The sequence below is a fragment of the Humulus lupulus genome, chromosome 2, assembly GCF_963169125.1.
Source record: "Humulus lupulus chromosome 2, drHumLupu1.1, whole genome shotgun sequence".
Taxonomy (NCBI): domain Eukaryota; kingdom Viridiplantae; phylum Streptophyta; class Magnoliopsida; order Rosales; family Cannabaceae; genus Humulus; species Humulus lupulus.
This window is the reverse complement of record NC_084794.1, coordinates 54,828,682-54,848,572: the sequence shown is the minus strand read 5'-3', so window position 1 is coordinate 54,848,572 and position 19,891 is coordinate 54,828,682. Positions and strand designations below refer to the sequence as shown.

The window sequence follows — 19,891 nt, the reverse complement described above, 5'->3', positions numbered from 1 at the left end:
TGCAGCTAAACGGATAATTAATAATAATATTGTTTTGCACGTCTCCATTAACCTACTGAATAAATTTATTTATAATCTGCTCGGGAATAATAAATACAAGGCCAGTGTCCCAGTGCATAACAAGTCCAAGCTGGTACGAAAACGCACCAAAAAGAGGGCATAGCGTAGTACCAAACAGATAGCAATCTTCAGTATCAATGCTACCTAAGTTACAAGTGGCTCGGCTTAATAATGTAATTTACAGATTGATTTTTTAATTGTTATCATTATTAGTAATACAAATGACCGAGGGAGGCATGAGTTGTGACTTGACAGAATTATTAAGATCACTTCTCATCATCCCCATATCCATAATCACCACCGTCAACCCTGAGGCAAATATAAAGAACTGCATATCAGGAAGGGATTTCAAAAATGCTTAGGGTAACGGTCACTACACATTACAGAAAGCAATACCTTAATCTTTCACAAAGGCGTGCTAAAGCATCCGATCCAGTTCTGGATGCAACATCCTCAACCTCGAAAATATTTCTTAGAGTCAGACTATCTGCCAGTCTAAATTCACACAGCTCCTTCAAGGAACAGGCATCAGTTAACACAGCAGAATGGCCACCACCAGCTGCTAGTTTTCGCACCTCGCCAACACACCTGCAAGGAGAGCTCCATGAACATAGAAAACCAGATAAATAAGGATAAAGCTGCTGAACGATATAATTTACCATACCAATCAACTGGTGATGGAAACCAAGCATAGGTAGATTTCTCATTGGCTGCCTGACCATAGCTATTGTAGCCCCATCCGTGTATTCTTCCATCCTTCGTGGAGATAAGCGTGTGTGAGTGTCCACATGCCACAAGCTGCACACCTTTGGGAACAACCAAAGCAGGAATGTTTCGCAGATATGACTCAGAGTCATTCACAGAGCATGAAAAGAATCCGGATTGAGGCCCAAGGCCTAATTGCCCCACTTGACCACCACCCCATGCATAGAGAGCTCCTTTTTCAGTCACAGCACATGTATGAACACCCCCACATGCGACATCCTTAATCAATATCCCATCAAGTGCAACCACTCTCCTTGGTATTAATTCTTTTTCCCCAGCCTGAAGGGAGCAATGCCCAAGTTGACCCATGTGTCCCAAACCCCAAGTATACCTACAAGACCAGCAAAACCTTATGAAAATATTAAATAAACAATGCAACCTCCAGAAGTAACAGGGCTATCCATTTGTTGTTACATATATACTAGAAAATTCATTAATCACAATAATAAAACTTAAATCAAATGATTATACTTTATACTTTATATTCAGTTGCTTGAGCAGAGTCATTGTTTAGTCTAGCAAGGAGCAATTTCATAGCAAGTGTTAAAAAAAAAAATTACTCATGGATTAGTATTATATATAATTCATCAGCACAGATAACACATTAGGAAAGAAATACTTGCATATTGAAATGCACCCAATTTCCTCGACATCCTCTCTTTATTTAGATGTGAGATTCCCCATAAAAGATTTTTCCAAATCTTCCAAGAAAATGTGCCATGTGGTCATTCTCATGCCTAAACTTAGAAGAACTTAGTCTCCACCTAAGAAGTCCTTCAAATCACTTACACCTCGCCATTTTGAGATATAGCTGCTGTGTGGTACTCCCCACATGACACTTGGGTAATCTTCACAAGCTCAGGGGCTTCATCAAGGAACCTCGCATAAGCACTTATTACACGAGCCCCTTGTAAACCTTCGCATGTAACCCCTCTGCCAAGCTGACCATATTCATTGTAGCCTGGTTTATTCAGAACATTAATTAAATTCTTGTTGTTATGGCAAGAAACAAGTCGTAACAACTTACATTTTTCCTTTCCAAGTTAGTGCAATTTATCTATTAAAAATTGAACAAGGAAACCCCTTGAAAAAAAAAATGCATAAGCACGAACAAGTATACCAAATAATTAGTCAAACTGACTACACATAATTATTTTTGGAAGATCATTATAAATAAAGCCAAAGAAACAAAATTAGCAAATACCCCAAGCTTGCAAGAGGCCATCTTCTGATAGAGCCACCATATGAGCTGCACCACAAGAAACTTGATGGATAACCTGTGAAAGAACAATACTAGTCCTTAATATGAGAATAAAAGAGAAGTAGATCGAACAATCTATCTCTACCCGAGCAATATGCCTTGCAGCAAGGTATCATCATTGCTCCTAAACATTTTATAGTTGTACATTGTGATCTTAATAAACAAGAAAACACGTTATAATTAACCTAATTTCTCCAAAACCAAAAATTACGTCAGCCATAACCAGATTGCATCATAGTTTGACACCGCTAAAAATTCAAGTCAAGGGAGATTCCATTCAAGAAACACAACTTTCTGCTGAATAGTTTTGAGCAAAATAGTGATATTAAAACCATAAAAAGCCAAAAAGAAAAAAACGAGAGAATAAAAGAGTTACTATTCCATCATAAGGACTAACTATAAGGCTTTCACAAGAAAAATTACATTTTTTTCAGCACCCAAAATGAAAAACAAAAACAAAAAGGCGGAACTTTCCATCTTCCACAGCTAAAATAACACCAATAAGCTTCTTCTGTCTTGCATCGTCTCTTTTTCAGGCTTCAAATATTAATCTCAGAAAATTGATGATCAAGCATAAAAGTAAACAATTCTGACATCCTAGAATAATAAACATAAAAATAAAGGATCAATAGCATACCGTATTTGGAGTAAAAGCTCCCCAAAATAAACGAGGAAAATCAGATCCCTACCAACAAAAGTATGGGAAAAGTTTGGTCATCAATTCATCATTGCCAATGTCACAAACTAACATTATAAATATTTATTCTAAGGGGCGTAAACATTACCTGATTTTGCCCCCAAACCCAAAGCCTGCTTCTTGAGATAGTTCCATCATTCTCGCGAGGTTCTGCAATGGCAGCAGTACAATGTGCTCCACAAGATACAGATTTCACAAACTCTGTTCCCAACTGCTTCACTTTCTTTGGATACTTTCTACCCTCCTCAGTTCCATCTCCCAATTGACCAAAGTCATTAGCTCCTGAGCAATAGAGTATACGTAATTAAAGATTATAGTTCAGTAAACAATTCGACATCACTAAACTCAATTCATTCTAAAAATAGAGTAAAGCCAACCAAACATAACAAGCATGAATCTTCAATATGAAAAAATCAACAAATAGGTGTGTGTGTCTAAAATAGAGCCATACCCCAAGTGAAAAGCGACCCATTTGAGGCCACTGCGGCCGTATGCTCCCGACCACAAGCAATGTCCAACCAGCGCGAGTTAGCCCCGGCCGGACATCCGAAAAGCTCCGGCGGAAGCTGCTTAGGGATCCTTAATTGATTCTCCTTCCCCTGCCTACCCGTTTGTCCCGAATGGTTGTAACCCCATACATAAATTGCACTCTTTCTTGGAAGACTTGCGGGTCGAACTGTTCCGAAAATGTCATCAACATCCATTTACACACCTAACAAAGCCCCAAAAATAAATAAGCATACACATTGAAGAAGATATTCCGAAACACATTATAATAGAAGCAAGGAAGAAAAAACTTACAAAAATATCATAAGCTGGGATGATCGCCAAGAAAATAACTAACTCAGCACCCAAACAGAGACTGCAAATCCCAATTAGTAAACGGTCGATAACGAATTAGGGATTTTGACCGTGTCAAAAGTCAAGGCGAGAGAGAATAGTTATATTTTGTCGTCGTTGTCCGTACATTTTGAGAATTGGGCCTGTAAGAAAATGGGCCTCCAATCAGATCAAGTAAACAAAAGTCAACTTTTTGTTTTGTTTGGATAATGGCCGCGTTTGAGCCGTCTTTTGCGTTCAGACATCCGAATCGGGCGATTCTTAACCATAATTTTCTTTTTTGGTTTTTTTTTTCCTTAAATAAAAATAAAAATAAATAAAACTTTTTTAAAGTTTCTTTGTAAATTTCTCTTAACCGTCTTTTGTTGGAAATTAATATTTTTGCTTTGGAATTGTTAGTATGCAAAAGAAGACAAAACCGTATGAAAAACGTGTCCCCCAATCACTGTAGTTATAAATGTCACTTTTCTGGTTTGTTCTTCTATATTTCACTACGCTATATTATTGCTATTGTTTGGTTCCTCTTTCCTACACAAAATCCTCTCTCTCTACAATTTTGATTCTAATGTAAGTTTTTCTCTCTTTCCCTTTCTCTTGTTCTTCTTAATTTTTCATTTAAAAATGAAAGAAAAACAATTTTCTATTTTTTTATCAATTATTTTGAGTAATTGAGATTAATGAATGTGAGCTGAAATTATTATAAATTCATAATGTGATTACTCCACTTGTGTGTGAAAACTATTACACTTGTTAATGGGTAACATCTTCTTTGTTTTTAATTACCTTCTAAAATCTTGTATGAATTGTTTGAATTTTAATCTGTATGGGAAAGGACAGACAATATATATATATATATATATATATATCAATTTCATGAGAAATTAAGCCTTCAGTTGCTAAAAGCTATGGCAGGAATGAATGAATAAAATTTATCATTAGTGTTAAAAAGAAGTAAAGAGTTAAGTAGATAATCAATTCATTAGGTTGAATGGGATTTAACAAAAAAAAAAAGGGGGTTTGCTCTTCCTTAATGGGTCTTCTGATCTCAGCTTGTTAAACTAAGTCTGTAATGCATGAAAGTTGAGCAAAAACCACAATTTTCCATATGGGCATTTTGTTATGTGATGGGTTTCTAGTAAATGCATATGATGATCTTCATTCTTGAAATTCTAAGTATCAGTCCAATTCTGGTCTAACTTGACGTGAAAATTTCAGAAGTTTAAATATACACAAGGGAAAAGACTATGGCTGAGACAGTGGTTAGCGCCACCACGGGGAAAAAGCTTATTGAAATTGATATTAGCTCAGACACGGTATGCCCATGGTGCTTTGTGGGCAAAAAAAATCTTGACAAAGCTATTGCTGCATCTAAGGATCAATATGACTTTGAGGTTAGTCTTGTACTGGTACTGCAAGCTGTTCTTTCTTCTAAACCCCCTCCTCTTCACATTTTGTTGTTCATGTCCTATCCATTGTCAAATTAACTTTGCAGATTAGATGGCATCCTTTTCAACTTGAGCCTAATGCCCCTAAAGAAGGAGTTGATAAGAAAGAGTTTTACAGGGAAAAGTTTGGGTCTCAAACTGATAGGATGCAAGCTAGGATGATGGAGGTCTTATTCTCGTTCTTAGAATCTCTATAATCATGTTAAATGTATTATTAACACGCTTAACATTAACAAAATTGACACGCTTTCATATAAACTTGGAGTTTGTATTATTAGTTTGTGGTACTAACATTTGCTCCATCGATTGGGTTGCTTTTATTTTCACAAATACAGGTTTACAAGAATCTTGGGCTGGAATATAACTTCTCTGGATTAACGTAAGAGAAATGGATGATCTATCTTCTTTTTCATCTTCATTTTGTTTGTTAATATCATTATTGTGATCTTGTACATGCACAGGGGAAATACTCTAGACAGCCACAGACTTGTTAATTTTGCTGGGAAACAAGGTTCTGAGAAGCAACATAAGCTTATGGAGGAGCTGTTTCTTGGATACTTCACCCAGGCAAAATATATTGGGGACTGGTAAATAAGCATAGTTTAGTCACAGTTAGTGGGCCCTTTACTTACACACACTTATTACTCACCCAACCACTTGAGTTAGCGCAACTATTAGTGAGTGCCCCTCGCTTGCATATTAATTCGAAAGAATTTCAATTTGGATACAGGGAATTTCTTGTACAGTGTGCTGATAAAGCTGGGGTAGAAGGCGCAGTAGAGTTTCTTCAAGACCCCAAGAATGGGGTCAATGAGGTCTTTTCTTAATACTTCTTTTCTTCTAAATGACCGGATGGAATGCTAGAAGAAAATTTTATAGGCCTTTTGTCATCTAGCAAGCTATAAAAACAATAATTTTGCTGTATTCAGTTCTAAAATTTGCTTCTTTGCTTCTTTGTTTCCTTAGTTATTTTGTTTAATATAGTGTTGAACTAACTATTATAGTATCATAGAACTGACTCTGGTTTCTATGGTGAACTAAAGGTTAAAGAAGAGCTTAAGATGTACTCAACAAATATTTCAGGAGTCCCATTTTTCCTGGTAAGTACTGAAAAATCAGAGTTACTCAATCAAAACTTTAGCATGATTAGGAGGATTCAGGGTGTGCGTGTGTGCGCTTCTTAATGATTTCGTTTAATAAATAAATAAGTAAAAAATCTGAGAAATTTTTTATATTCTTTGGCAGATTAATAAGGGAAAACAGAAATTGAGTGGAGCCCAACCCCCCGAAGGCTTCTTGAGAGCTTTTGAAATAGCCTCAACTTGACATCATCTGTTTCTCTGTCAAGTTTATGTGTTGGTTTGACATGAAGGAGAGATCCTTTGGTTTATTATTATAATTTTACTCTGCCCTAACTTTTGTAATAAAATGATATATATATATATAATGAAAAACAAAATCGGAATACTGGTAATGATAATGGTATTATGATGTTTGGTTTGGTTTTTGAATGAACATTGAATTAGAATTATTTTATTTGGTTTGGTATAGAAATGAGATCAAATAAGTGTGTATTGACAAAAATATCCTTACTTTATTTTTAAAAAAATATTCAATGAAAAGATTTACAATCACTTTATTTTTCTAATATTATTTTGGAAAGGTAATGGTTTGGGGTGGAATGAAAATTTGGAATTATTATTTTTATGGAGTTCCATTACCTAATGCTCATAGGAATATGAATCTTCATTCCAAACTTATCTTCTTTTGTGCAAATCAAATATGTTGTAAAGTTTACTTTATGTTTTAAGGTGAATCTAAGACCTTCAATCAAAAACTAAAACACGCAACAAACACTAATATTGATACAAAATTTAGTTGTCATTACAGTAAAGCACACACTGAATTTAGTAAATACAATTGTATAAACCAAAAATTATAATACAGAAAAGAAACATAAAAGAACACCAGAGTTTGTACTGGTTTCAATCAATTTCAATAAAATTGATCCTACATCCAATTTGGCTTCATCATCTCGAGCTTTCCATAATGAAATATCATGATTACAATCAACACAGTTGAGCTATAGTTTCTATAATGGCAAACTCTCACAACCTGAAGTTCCCAAACCCAAGTCCTGTTGTAAATTATGTATATAATATATTTATAATTTATATTTCAAAAGGAATTATACACGTACGAAAGAAGTGAGTTGTTTTATTGATTTAGTTTCATTTATTAGTAAATGTTTTTCCTAATTTTTTGCAACTATTCCCTCTTTACTTGTCACTAAATGTTGTTCATATTTTTATGCAACTACTCTTTTTTATTCTCCAGAGTAACGTTAAGAATAACACGTTAAGAATAATGTTAATACTCTGTTTTTATATATATATATATAGTAGCTGATATATATATATAGTGAAATACTTTTATATAGAGATACGATATATACAATTTTTATTTGGGTGGGTTATTTATTTTTTTATTTTGCTGTTTCTGTTTCTGTATTTCTTTATTTTGGAATTCAAAAGGCATGTTGTATCCTGGGGATTACTTTGTAAATCCTTAAGGACAGTGTCTTGTTTGCACGCTTCAAGTGTTATCATTTTATTATTATAATTTTTCTAACAAGTCCCTTGTTACAACCCTCTCAAACTAAAGGTTTTTTTTAACAATGACTTAAACAAAGCTCTTATCACATATTGTAAATCCCTCTCACTTGACAACGACATACGAAGAGAATAGGTGACCAAATAACACAAATTTGCATGCCTAGAGCTAAGAGTGGTGTTGGAATGAGTCAAGTTGGCAATGTTGTGTAAATTCAATTACATGATAACATAAAGAATATTGAACTACTTTGTTAATTTATCATAAACTTTTGAGACAAACATACCAAAAACTTCATTTTTGTTATCTTGAGATTTCGTTCCTTCGAGGAAGATATCTATACGTTGGGAAAACCTATAGACTAACCAAACAATAAAAGGACACCCGTAACCATAGTGAACTGAGTGAGATAATCTCTTTGTACAGAGAAACCAAACATAGTAGCCAACCTACAAAAAATCTTCACATTAGGCATTGTTTCATTTTAAAACTCAATTGGGTTAGCTAAGAAGGAACTTTACGTCCAAGCAATCATGTCCACGCCTAATAGATTTGACATTCAAACCGACCAAGAGTTGGTACAAATAATCTCATTATTTTTCATATAAACAATCCCACCCACTAGCTATGTGGACTAGAATTCTTGGTTGATAGGGGATGTCACCTCCGGTTACTGCCAATAATGACACAAGTTCTTATATAACCTACCACACCAAGTACTTGACAAAGCTGATTTTCATCATTATTCAACACTTCTTTTGGTGCATAGTAAATATTGGGACCAGCTTAACACTATTTAAAAGAAGAAAATTGGCATATAAAGATATACCCTAATCATGCTATACAGAGTCAGGGGTCCAATGCTTTTTTTATCCCAAAACTCAATAAGGTCTATTCGCATGCTTCTTTTTTTCTTTTCTTTGTTTTCTCCATGTACATTTCTGTTCCAGGGATTTCACTGGCCAAGTTTCAAGTTAAATTGCAAAAGATGAAAACAAAAGGGAAGATACCCGATGGAAATCAAATGTTACTTGCAGCAATCGTTGTGGAAAAAAAAATATTTATAGTTTATATGTACCATACATCACACTGTTTAACATGGACTATTCACAGTAACAAGATTATATTTTGGTGTTGTTTCTCCTCCTGATGTTGCAAGACTCCATCCACGACTTAAATTTTTCGACCAAGATTTAAGGCGTTTCATTGAATACCATCACCTAGAGAAATGCCCAGAAAAGAAAAAAGTTCAGTAAAAGCAGTTATCTAAGAGTTTAGGACATCTTTAATCCTACACTAAGAATAAATCCTTGAGAATATTAACCAAAAAATGAGTGTTACTAAGCTGTGACATTCTTATTCAGGTATAGCACAAAAGTAAATCATTTTGAACCAGTTTGAAACTTTGAATATGATGAAGCACCACAGAGAAAGAATAGTTTAAAAAGTATTAGAAGTAAGGCACTCTCACTCCACACTCGATCTCGATTGAGAAGCCAAAATCAACATTATAATGAATAAGAACAATTTGATTATATCCAAAGAAAAGCCAAGGAATTGACATTATATTTTCACCAGTTATAATCCTATTAACTTCTAACTCTAAACCACTTTAGTATAGCATTATATTATCATAAATGTTGCTATAACCATCACTCATACGGTACATTTAATTAACCTTATGAGTGACGGTGTTATAACAACCACTAAATGTTGGAGGAAATAAAATTGTATGTTTAATCAACCTTCTGCTGTGCCTAAAGTGTAAAATAAGGTAACATATCTAGGGAATGTGATTTGCTTATAAACGTACAGCTTAATCCAAAACTGTTTAATTGTTAGAACATGCCACAACAATATACATGTGTATACATAATATTTACGTGCGAGTACACTGCAATTGCAGGGAATGATATGTCAAATAAATGAAAAATCATACCTGAACAAGGAGTCCCCAACTGCAACCTATGTTATATCTACATAGAAAGAAAGAGAGAGAGAGAAGAAACATTACCTTGCCACAAACGGGACAGCTTTCACTTCTCTCCATCCACTCATAGATACAACCAAGGTGAAAATGATGAGAGCATTTTGTCATTATTTTAGGGTTTTCTGGAGTATATTCTGCATTAAAAAGAGAAGAATAAGTTCATTAGCATTTATCCACATCATTTTGGTGTATGTTTTGTGTGCCCCTAGCATTGTTGTGTGTACTATTGAAAGCCATAAGCATGATGAAGCCACAAACTGAAGAGCCAGTCCAGCAGTTGAATTTATATGCATGGAGAGCCAACCAAGCAACTTTAATTCCTTATTATTAGGAATCACAGTCCATATACAACATTCAACATGTTCTAAAATATTAAAGCAAAATGTGCAAACTATGTTATGCAAAACAAAAAATGGAACTTTAAAGAATTGGTATGAAAAAGAGATGCGTGTTGATTTGACCTACGTATCATAAAAAGTCACAAGTAATAGCTCTTCTGCAAAAGCCTATACAAGTGCCTGACTTCATCTCAGCTCGTGAAAAACAATATGTATCCATGACAACCAAACAGATTAACACTACCAGGTAACAGATTATTCAGTTAGTAATAACAAAATGAGATAACTTTGAAGTTAAAAAAAATACCTTCAAGACAAGTAGGACAGACATCCTCCTCTTCTGAAGATGTATATATATTCCCAACCCCAGTTGTAGGTTTAGTCACTGAGAGCTTCAGGGAGTTGGAGGACTTTGAACGGTGTTCTTTTGACCCATCATCACAAACAGATTCACTCCATTTGTCTGCTGTACTCAGAGATTCTGAATCTGCATCAGTATCACTTCTCAGGGGTTCCGCCTCTTCATGTGAATGACTTGAGCCTTTATCACGCCTTGAAATCAGTCCATCCCGCTGCAAGCGGAAGTATCTTGGATCAGCGTCATAAGGCAAGGGTCTAGGAGGGGAACGATACATGTCAGCTAGAGAGTTGTCAAGTGACGCTGTAGAAGTCATAGATGCTGTGCCCTGAATTGATGAAGGGACAGAATGTGCTTCCCCTCTTCGAAATAGTGATGTATACTGCACTCAATGAGAAAAGAAAAGAGAATTATGATTCATATTCATAATAAAGACAATGTCAAGCAAGATTAAATGCTTAGTAAAAGCTGGAGAACATCCAAGCTAAGAATAAGTGGACTAGAAAGCATGTCTTCATTTGTTCCAACAACAGATGTAACCAGTGGTCGAACAAAATATGCATCAACTCCTAAAGTACAATTAGTTTGGCCAAGTGCTTTATTCAAAGCTGCAAAGTAATCTATAAAACTGTAGCAGACACTTTTTTTTTTCTCAGAAAAATTTAATCAAAATATTCCTTGTAAAAATTATAATACTGGCAAGATGTTGGTAAAAATAAATCAAGTGGCCACTCGTAAAGTTTAACAAAAGCATCAAAATTCAAAAGAACAGTGAAAATTCATAAATTTCATCCTGCAAACCTCCTTCCCTCATCCTGCCTCAAATCCCATATGAGTCTTTCATTGAAGACTCCCAAAAATAGCAGCATACTGGAAAAACTAATGGAGATCATGAGGAATTGGAAAAGGGAGGAAGAGTCGAAGATGAATTAAACACATTCTTGTGCAGAGTTTATCTCGCAAAGAAAGCAAACATAAAAAGAACTAGAGATCCATATTATATATTTCATAATGTAAAAATGTGATGAAATTACATATGGAGATTAAAAACATACCACATTTATGAAATTCTGAATAAAGCAACTAAGACATATACAGTTCCTATATACAGAACTGTTTGGATTCACGTAATCTTCAAAATCATCCACACTCAAGCAGCAACAAACAGAACCCATTATGCCAGCTTCACACCTTTCACTCAAAACCCACCACAACAATTCTTCAATCTCATTGAAAGTAAACAAACGCGACCAAACTATGCATCCACCAACATCCTTCTAAGACAGCTTAATACCATTTTAAAAGAAGGAGAGAGGACCCAAAGCTCGCAGAATTAGCCTCCACGAACCAGTACCCTCCCTCTTCCCTCCCAAAAAGTGTAATGCCCTTTAAGAACGAGACCGGTTTCCTTCTTCACCTGTATACAGAACACAACAACATTAAACATTCACAATCACATTCCCAATAACAAACACCAAAATACTCTTTCTTCAACAAGCTCGTGAACAAAATTAACTATAACGTAGAACACATGCACCCAAGCTTATTGGTTGGGTTGAAATAGCTTCAGATTATACAACTACCTCAAATATATCTATTATATAACCCTTTAGGCAAGTCCTTAATTGAATTCTCATACTAGAAGAACCATGCAGTTTAATGTTCTATTGGGTTTATTTTTTTTATTTGAAAAAAGTAGAGAATTTTGAGAAACTTATCGCCATTTAAGTCTTTGACAGAGATCATCCATACCCATAACCTCCCCAAACCCCCTGCAATTTTATTTTTCTATTTTCAAAAACTGCCCTCTGTCATAAAAGAGAACACTTTAGTTCGGCTCATATCGAAATCAGGATAAATTCTTTCCTTTAAAGGTAAGGGAAAAAAAACAGATAATCAGCCCTTAGAAAAATATAATACTGATTTTGAATATAGTGCAAGTACCAAAACAATCTCATAAATGTTAGACCAAAAAAAAACAAAAACCCATTCTTTCTAGCTAAAAACAAACAACATGCTTTTCAGGAGGAAAAGAAAGAATGAACAAAGTAAGAAGATAATTGATGATCGGTTTACCAAAATCCAGGTATAAATCAATCATCAAAGCAAAGAGCACACACTAAATCGATCAAAACCGAGACACCCTTCAAGAAAAAAATATCAAATTTGCAGCAAAGTTATCAAATTCCGGTCAAATCAAAAGGTCAACAGTACATGAGAAATACATAGATATATATAGAGAGAGAGAGAGAGAGAGATAGATTAATTTCAAATTAGAAGAGAAGAAAAGAAAAAGTACCTTGATGAAGGTGATCGATCAGTGGAGGGGGAGAGAGATGGGATTGTTGTTGGGGTGATTGTGTTGTGAAGAAGTTGGAAGAATGAAATAGGATTGGGGAAGTTTGGAATTGAGAAAAGAGGATTCGAAAATGGTTTTTCTAAAAATGGTTTTCGGAATTTTGATTCTGAGGCGACAAAAGCTATGAATGCGCGCAACTAAAGCTCTCCTCACCTTCCCTGCGTTTCTCTCTGCCGGTGGGTGCACTTGCAAAGAAAGAATCTATATAATCCCCTTTCCTTTTCTTTTTTTATTATTTGCATATACAATAAAATACTTATCTAATAATTTCTTTTTTATTTTATGAATCTTATCGGGAAAATTTAAAATTTTAACATACAAAATCAAAAGTTTCTTTTTTTAATCATGTAACTTTTGTTTTATTTAATTCATATTATTCCCACGTAAAAACAATGCACAATGAATTATTAAGAGCAACTTCAATAGTCACTACTCATCAGTTACCCAAAATGTTTAAGTCATTCCAAAATATAATTTTTTTATTTTCTCTCTTATTCATGACGCGTTTTGCACTATTTTTTAGGAAAGTATTACAATGTTAAGTCACTTCAAAAATTATCAATTATAGTCTCATATATTATTATTTAATATATTATTTTTTAATTATAAATATCATCACACTAAATTTTTTAAATTCATATATTAATATAAATAAATATTACATGAAATTTAAGTTAGACGAAATTTTAAAATAGGTCATAAAATGACATAATCACAATTAATCAATCTAACATAATTAAAAAAATGTTAATTAAAATAATTTCCAAATTTTGACCATATGTGCTTCACCAAGTCCGCCTGAAGATTGCGAAGAATGTTTCTGTCACGAATTTCAGCATTTCTTTGAAACATTGTCGGGAAGTCAGAAATAGGTCCATGCAATACTTCAACTGTTGGGATGTCGGCGGGACCTTCATCAAAAATAAAATCAAACAAACTCTCATATGCATCTCTTTCATTCTCGACAATAATGTCGTATAATATGATACATGCATACTAGGGGTGTTTCGAAAATTCATGATCCAATCCAATCCGCAAAGTGTGAATATCTGCACTTGTGTGAATTAGATTGAATTGGATTGGATTGAAAATTTTGAAATCCGCACTTATGCGTATTGGATACACTTTCACTTGTGAAAGTAGCCATTCCAATCCGCACCTATTTATCAATATTTAAAAATTGATTATATATATAAAATATAATTAATATACTATTTGGTCAGATTTATAATTAATATTTCAAAAAAATAAGAATTTAAATCATAATAGACTTAACATTGGACTTTTTTCTATTTTATTGGATCTTAACATTTGACTTGCATTTTGCTTATTTTGTTGTTGGAGGTTTAAATTTAAAAGAATGTTTCTATTTCAATATTTAGGTAATTTATTGATTTGGATAGGTGATGAGAAAAAAATAAGTATTTAAGTGAAAATAAATAAATAATTTAATATTAAGAAAATAACCGCATTAAATAACCGATCGAATCCGCACTTATGCGAATTGGATTGGATTGGATTAGATGCGAGGGGTTGTGCGAATTGGATTGGATCCAAAATATGAAATTCGCACTTAGTGCATATTGGATTGGTTACGAGCAAATTAGTGTGGTTTGGATTGGATGAACAGCCCTAATGCATACATAATATCTTTGAGAATATCTCTTTGCCAAAAACACGTCGGTCCTCGTACAATGGCAAAACGAGATTGAACTACTCTGAATGCTTGCTCAACATTTTTGTGTACTGCTTCTTGGCATTGGGCAAATAATTTTCTTTTCTCTCCTTGAGGCAATGAAATAGTTTTAACAAATGTACCCCACTCTGGATAGATTCCATTTGCTAGATAGTATCAATTGTTGTATTGTGTATCATTTATCGTAAACTCAACTCTTGGAGCTTGCCCTTGTAAGATGTCAGTGAATAATGGGGATTGATTTAACACGTTGAGATCATTATTGGATCCCGGAACACCAAAAAATATGTGACATATCCAGAGATCTTGTGACGCAATTTCTTCGAGCATGATTGTTGGCATGCCGTGATCACCTCGCGTGAATTGGCATTTTCATGCAACTGGGCAATTTTTCCATTCCCAATGCATACAATCAATGCTTCACAGCATGCTTGGAAAACCACGCACCTCCCCCATTTGAAGTAATTGACAAATTTCGTCGGCATTGGGTCGTCTCAAATATTATGTCCCAAAAATCTTATTCACTCTTAGAACGAAATTGACTAGGCATTCAATAGCAGTGGTTTCACCAATTTGAACATACTCATCAACGTAATCGACAGACACTCTGTATGCCAACATTTGCATAGCAGCGGTGCACTTCTATAATGGTGAAATCCCTCTTCTACCGACTGCATCAAACCTCATATGGAAATAATCCAAATGATTTTCTAGAGCTTGGACTATGCATAGGAATATGTGTCTACGCATTCTAAATCTTCTTCGAAATTGATGTTCTGTATACACCGGTTCATCAGAAAAGTTGTCATCGAACAAACGTTGGTGTCCTTTTACATGACCTCTATCAATGTTGGCTCTCTTTCTTCCTCGCCTTGTCGAGCTACCCCCATCCATGAAATCTTTGAAATATTGATCATCATACTCGTCAGTACACTATGCTATTATGATATCGTCTAGACTCATTTTGTCGTACGGATTTGGAGAGTTTGATGAATCCATTGTCGAGCTTAGAGTAGATGATATTTAGGGATGAAAGATCAATGAGAGAGCAAAATGAACGATGGAATGGAGAGTTGAGTAAAAGGAAGATTGAAATTTGCTATTTATTGGCATGGTGACATATATAGTCGTTAAAATATAGTCGTTGAAATATAGTCGTTGAAATATAGTCGTAATTCACTCACTAAATAATAAAGGATAATTTATTTAAATAAAATAATACATAATAATGTGATTGATAAGAATACATAGCAATTACAACTTCAGGAAATTAGTCTTAATATAAGTACACAAGTTTTCATGATCTTTCTTTTGCTCAGTAGTCATATACGACGTGTCCATGACGAGATAATCCATGTATTTTGTCATCCTATTATCTTCTGCCTCTTTCTCCCTTATCACTAGCAATTTCTCCAATGCAGATGTTTTACGTTCATTAATCTCTATAAATGTAGTATGTGTGTCTTTTTTTCCTTATATTTTCTCTTTGCCGCCTTTTGGCCAGTAAGGTGCACTTCACGTACTTCATCATCATTGATGCCTGCATTGGACGATGAAGTATATGCCCCTAATTTTGACACATTTGTTCTCTTACCACCTTTTAGTTAGTACATTGTATTCCATTTCGGCTCTTCCTTTAGCAATCTCCAATAGTCTACAAGCAGAAATTTTGAGTTGTTATTTTCATAATTATACATTTGATGTGCATTCTCAAGAATTTTCTCATCATACCAACTACTGTGATGTGCTTGTTGTAGTCGTTTATAACACCCATTGAAACGCACCACATTTTGATTCATCTTGTTTCAATGGTCTTTGCATTGCCCTCTAGTTCTTGTTTGCTCACCTTTTTTCTTGGTGTTGTAGTATTATGTGATCCGAGCCCAGAAATTTGTAGAAGTTTGGTCATTCCCCACAATGGAATCCTTAGATGTATTAAGTCATCCACTTATCAAAAGTATAGTTGCTTCTGTAACGACCCGAATTTTCAAGACTCGATAATGCGGAAATATAAATGTTTTCATTTAACAAAATGTCTCAAAAACCCATAGAAAAAAAAACTTTTTAAAAAGTCGTATGGCCATACTTAACATTTAGTTACAAACATGTTTTATAAAGATTAGAGTGAGCCTAGTTTAGGAAAATTACACAACATTTCCAAAAATAAAAAGGCTTCCCAAAAGGTCGGTCCACATGTACATTTGCAAGGAAGACTCCAGCGCTCATTGCTCTGCCTTGCCCTTGCTCTTACCTACAACATGAAACAACTAGGTAAGCGAAAACGCTTAGTAAGATCAACTTCCAAACAAAGCAGATAGAGAAATAGGGATCCGGACCCATCCGGACCCTACACAATCAATTTCAAGAACGCTAAAGCGTCCTGTTAAACTTATGGTCATGCCTGATAACCAATGATAAATTAATTTGTAACTAGATAAAAATCCTGCACTCAGAAAAATCCCATAACAAGCAGATATATTATATCACAACTATATCTTATCAACAATTATATCCCTGCACTCAGAAAAATCCCAGAGCAAGCAGATATATTATATCACAACTATATCTTATCAACAATTATATCCCTGCACTCAGAAAATCCCAGAGCAAGCAGATGTATTATATCACAACATAATTCGAGACCAACGCTCGACAATTTCCAACAATTCATGCGTAACGCGCCCTCCAACATAATTGCTAATCTGTAAAAGAGAACCGAGTCCCCACACTAAGATCTAGCCAATAAATATTCTCATCAAGGGTAACTATCGTGTTACCTAGGACATCGCTACTTATTCGAGAGTGTAATCCAATTTACACAGTTTTACGGATACTTCTATGTTAATCAGTGGTGCTGGTGAGCAGTTGCCCCTAGGGTGTTCAGCCTCACTCAATCTTGGCAACCCCTAGTATCTCTAGGCACTCTCACCGAATGGCCAATATTCACGGCTGCTATCCGGGAATAACTTATCAGAGTACTTGCTCGGATTCTAACCGTCCAATGATTAAGTAAGCATGAGGGCCCCTAGGTCCCATTTATCTTGGCGCCCCTAGGTTTAACCAGCTTATCCTCATCTCATGGCCACTCGTCGCGATAATGAACCGGACATAAATAAAATCAAGCAGTGTGACGGGGATCAACCGTCTAGGATATGACGGACTTCTACCGTTCATATTTTCTAAATCAGCACTCACTAGACTAACGTCTCTAAGCAACTTTCTATGATAGCCTATATATATGCATGTATCCCTATACTAACATACAAGATAATAATCATTTCATGTTGCAGCCATACAATATAAGTTGACTTACTTGGAGTCCTTAGCGCTCAGCAAGTTTTCACCCTCCAACGTTCAGTCCAGTTACGCTTAGCCAATACTGTAGTTATCCATACAGTATACTCGGATTAATTATGGCACTCATAATTCATTATTATAATTTTGGGCAGTTTGGTCATTTTAATAAAAGTCATTTGTAAGGATTTACAATCCTTATTTGGTTTTAAACCCATTAAGGAAAGTTATACAAAATATTCGAGACTAAACCCTAAGTCTCGGGGAGACCTATCCTAAGGTCTCGATACCTAGGCTCGGGTATCACAATGGTATTTCCCCACAACCCGCTAAAAATCTTACTCTTTCAAGGTATCGCTATTAACCCGCACTTTCGACTAGTCGGTTAAAATATGTAAGATTTTAGCCGGTATTATATCCAGAAAATACAAATAAATTCCTTAATTATTTTTAAAGAAAATAAACTCTTTAAATTTTCCTTTTTGTTTTCTTAAGGTTTTTAATATCTAAAAACCGATTTAAGAAAATTGCCTAATTTGTCTTAATTAGGTAAACCGTTATAAATTTCTCATCTTGACTAATTAATTTTCCAAAAGCAATTAATCAATTTTTACTTACTAGAAAAATAATTCATTTAATTATTTTCTCAAAATATAAGGTTTTAAACCCTCTTTTAATTTATTAACTATTAATAAATTAAATCTCTTATTTTTAAAAAGAATAAAAACTCTTTAATAAAAATAATTCATTTAAACTCAAAGGGGTAATTTTAGTGAAAATATGATTTCAAGACTTACCAATTTATATCTTGAAATAAGCAAATTTTTACTTTTCACCTTATGTTCCAAAATCTCATTTTTACACTAAGTGTGAAAAACCTATTTTTCACGTTTTTAACTACATACTTCGTTACCTCATAACGTGAAATTTACTTACCCAATTGTTACCAAAATTTTCCAATTCCATTTTTGTTATGCCATTTAGGTCTTTGTAAAATCTTAGGTCAAAATGAGCATTTTTGATTGGTGAAATCATTTTCCAACAATGAGGTAAAAATGACCTTATTTTCAAGTCCTTATTTTTCCCAAACTTTGACAGTCAATAACTTTCAAACTGTTCAATATTTTCTTACCAAATTTTACAGTGGAATAATAGGTTATGCCAGAAATATGTCCACAAAAGTTTAGAAAAAACTGGGTTCATTTGCCCTATACAGTGGCTGTCCAAACTTGGTTCCGAAAATGATAATACGAAAAAACAGTTTTTTACCTAAACTTTGAAATAGCATAACTTACTCATTTCTAAACATTTTTTAGTGTTTCAAAAGCTCAATTTTATGTACTCAATCTCAACAACATAACAGTACAATTAAATTTTACAAAAACAATATACAGTGGCTACTTGACCCCTTGGAAGTCACAGCTTAAAACATGTTTTGTTTTAGGGTATCCTACAAAACCCTTGGGGATTTTGGTTCCCATTTTCAAAAAATCAATATACATGCATCATAAAAATTATTAAACAACTATCATAACCTTATTACATCATCAACAAGAAACTCTAAGCATTAGATATACAAAATAATGCTTAAAACTAAAAACCCTACAACAAAATCATCAAAAGTAAACTTTTTACCTCTTTGGTGTTCTTGCTTAAGGTTTGGACCTTCCTATAAGCTTTGACTCCTTCAAAACCTTTCAAAAACCCTAACCAACTTCCTCCAACAACATAGGTAATTAGCTATTTGAAACTCTATGATTAAAACTTGACAAAAGTCTAGATTAATGAAACTTTACCTGAGGGAAAACCCTTCCTAGACCAAGACTTAGCTTCCAAGTTTCTTTGGTGTTCTTGGGGTTGAAAATGGAGAGAACACTTGAGAGAGTCTTCAAAAATCAGATGAGAGTGAATGAGGGAGGGAGAGTGGTCGGATTTGGGGGTTAGAATGGCTCACACAACTCTTCAAAATATCACAAAACACTTCAGTGCTTTTCTACCCACTTGCCCACTTGACTTCTTAATTAAATGGGATTTGAATTTTATAAAATTGGGTTCACACCACTCTAAAATAGCACATGGCCAGCCACCCTTTTCCATATATGTGACCATTAATTTTTTTTTATTTTTTTTTATTTTTATAAAGGTTTATAAGAAGAAAAGTCCAAATTGACTTTT

The 19,891-nt window shown here is 34.3% G+C and overlaps 3 protein-coding genes across 4 annotated transcripts; 1 reads left to right on the top strand and 2 right to left on the bottom strand.

Annotated features, from left to right (window-relative positions):
* Positions 1 to 47: 47 nt before the first annotated feature.
* Positions 48 to 3,740, bottom strand: LOC133817837 (ultraviolet-B receptor UVR8). The gene is made up of 9 exons (XM_062250455.1): positions 3,585 to 3,740; positions 3,235 to 3,495; positions 2,872 to 3,065; positions 2,724 to 2,771; positions 2,030 to 2,102; positions 1,615 to 1,786; positions 725 to 1,156; positions 457 to 648; positions 48 to 369 (listed from the first exon to the last, which is right to left on the bottom strand). The coding sequence occupies exons 2-9, from the start codon at positions 3,485 to 3,487 to the stop codon at positions 327 to 329; spliced, it is 1,407 nt and encodes a 468-aa protein (XP_062106439.1). The 5' UTR covers positions 3,488 to 3,495; positions 3,585 to 3,740; the 3' UTR covers positions 48 to 326.
* A 298-nt stretch (positions 3,741 to 4,038) lies between these two features.
* LOC133817839 (uncharacterized) lies at positions 4,039 to 6,579 on the top strand. Of its 2 annotated transcripts, none has more exons than XM_062250457.1 (8): positions 4,039 to 4,190; positions 4,839 to 5,014; positions 5,116 to 5,235; positions 5,404 to 5,447; positions 5,530 to 5,655; positions 5,799 to 5,883; positions 6,112 to 6,168; positions 6,314 to 6,579. In XM_062250457.1, the coding sequence occupies exons 2-8, from the start codon at positions 4,868 to 4,870 to the stop codon at positions 6,392 to 6,394; spliced, it is 660 nt and encodes a 219-aa protein (XP_062106441.1). In that variant the 5' UTR covers positions 4,039 to 4,190; positions 4,839 to 4,867; the 3' UTR covers positions 6,395 to 6,579. The 2 variants fall into 2 exon arrangements, with proteins under 2 accessions (XP_062106441.1, XP_062106442.1); XM_062250458.1 differs by having other exon boundaries at positions 4,042 to 4,190; positions 4,842 to 5,014.
* Positions 6,580 to 8,697: 2,118 nt separating this feature from the next.
* LOC133817836 (E3 ubiquitin-protein ligase At3g02290-like) lies at positions 8,698 to 12,970 on the bottom strand. Its single transcript, XM_062250454.1, has 5 exons — positions 12,667 to 12,970; positions 11,423 to 11,784; positions 10,317 to 10,749; positions 9,696 to 9,805; positions 8,698 to 8,901 (listed from the first exon to the last, which is right to left on the bottom strand). Exons 2-5 carry the CDS (start codon positions 11,540 to 11,542, stop codon positions 8,875 to 8,877), a joined length of 690 nt encoding a protein of 229 aa, XP_062106438.1. The 5' UTR covers positions 11,543 to 11,784; positions 12,667 to 12,970; the 3' UTR covers positions 8,698 to 8,874.
* Positions 12,971 to 19,891: the final 6,921 nt, after the last annotated feature.

Excerpts from the sequence above, each read along its gene's own strand:
- LOC133817837 (XM_062250455.1), bottom strand. The coding sequence starts at position 3,487 with ATGGATGTTGATGACATTTTCGGAACAGTTCGACCCGCAAGTCTTCCA. Across the intron at positions 2,772-2,871 it reads GGGTTTGGGGGCAAAATCAG|GGATCTGATTTTCCTCGTTT; the intron begins GTAATGTTTACG and ends TTTTGTTGGTAG. Across the intron at positions 649-724 it reads TTTCCATCACCAGTTGATTG|GTGTGTTGGCGAGGTGCGAA; the intron begins GTATGGTAAATT and ends CTCTCCTTGCAG.
- LOC133817839 (XM_062250457.1), top strand. The coding sequence starts at position 4,868 with ATGGCTGAGACAGTGGTTAGCGCCACCACGGGGAAAAAGCTTATTGAA. Across the intron at positions 5,015-5,115 it reads AGGATCAATATGACTTTGAG|ATTAGATGGCATCCTTTTCA; the intron begins GTTAGTCTTGTA and ends TTAACTTTGCAG. Across the intron at positions 5,448-5,529 it reads TATAACTTCTCTGGATTAAC|GGGAAATACTCTAGACAGCC; the intron begins GTAAGAGAAATG and ends GTACATGCACAG.
- LOC133817836 (XM_062250454.1), bottom strand. The coding sequence starts at position 11,542 with ATGGGTTCTGTTTGTTGCTGCTTGAGTGTGGATGATTTTGAAGATTAC. Across the intron at positions 10,750-11,422 it reads TTCAGAATTTCATAAATGTG|TATACATCACTATTTCGAAG; the intron begins GTATGTTTTTAA and ends CATTGAGTGCAG. Across the intron at positions 8,902-9,695 it reads GCTGTCCCGTTTGTGGCAAG|GTGATGGTATTCAATGAAAC; the intron begins GTAATGTTTCTT and ends GCATTTCTCTAG.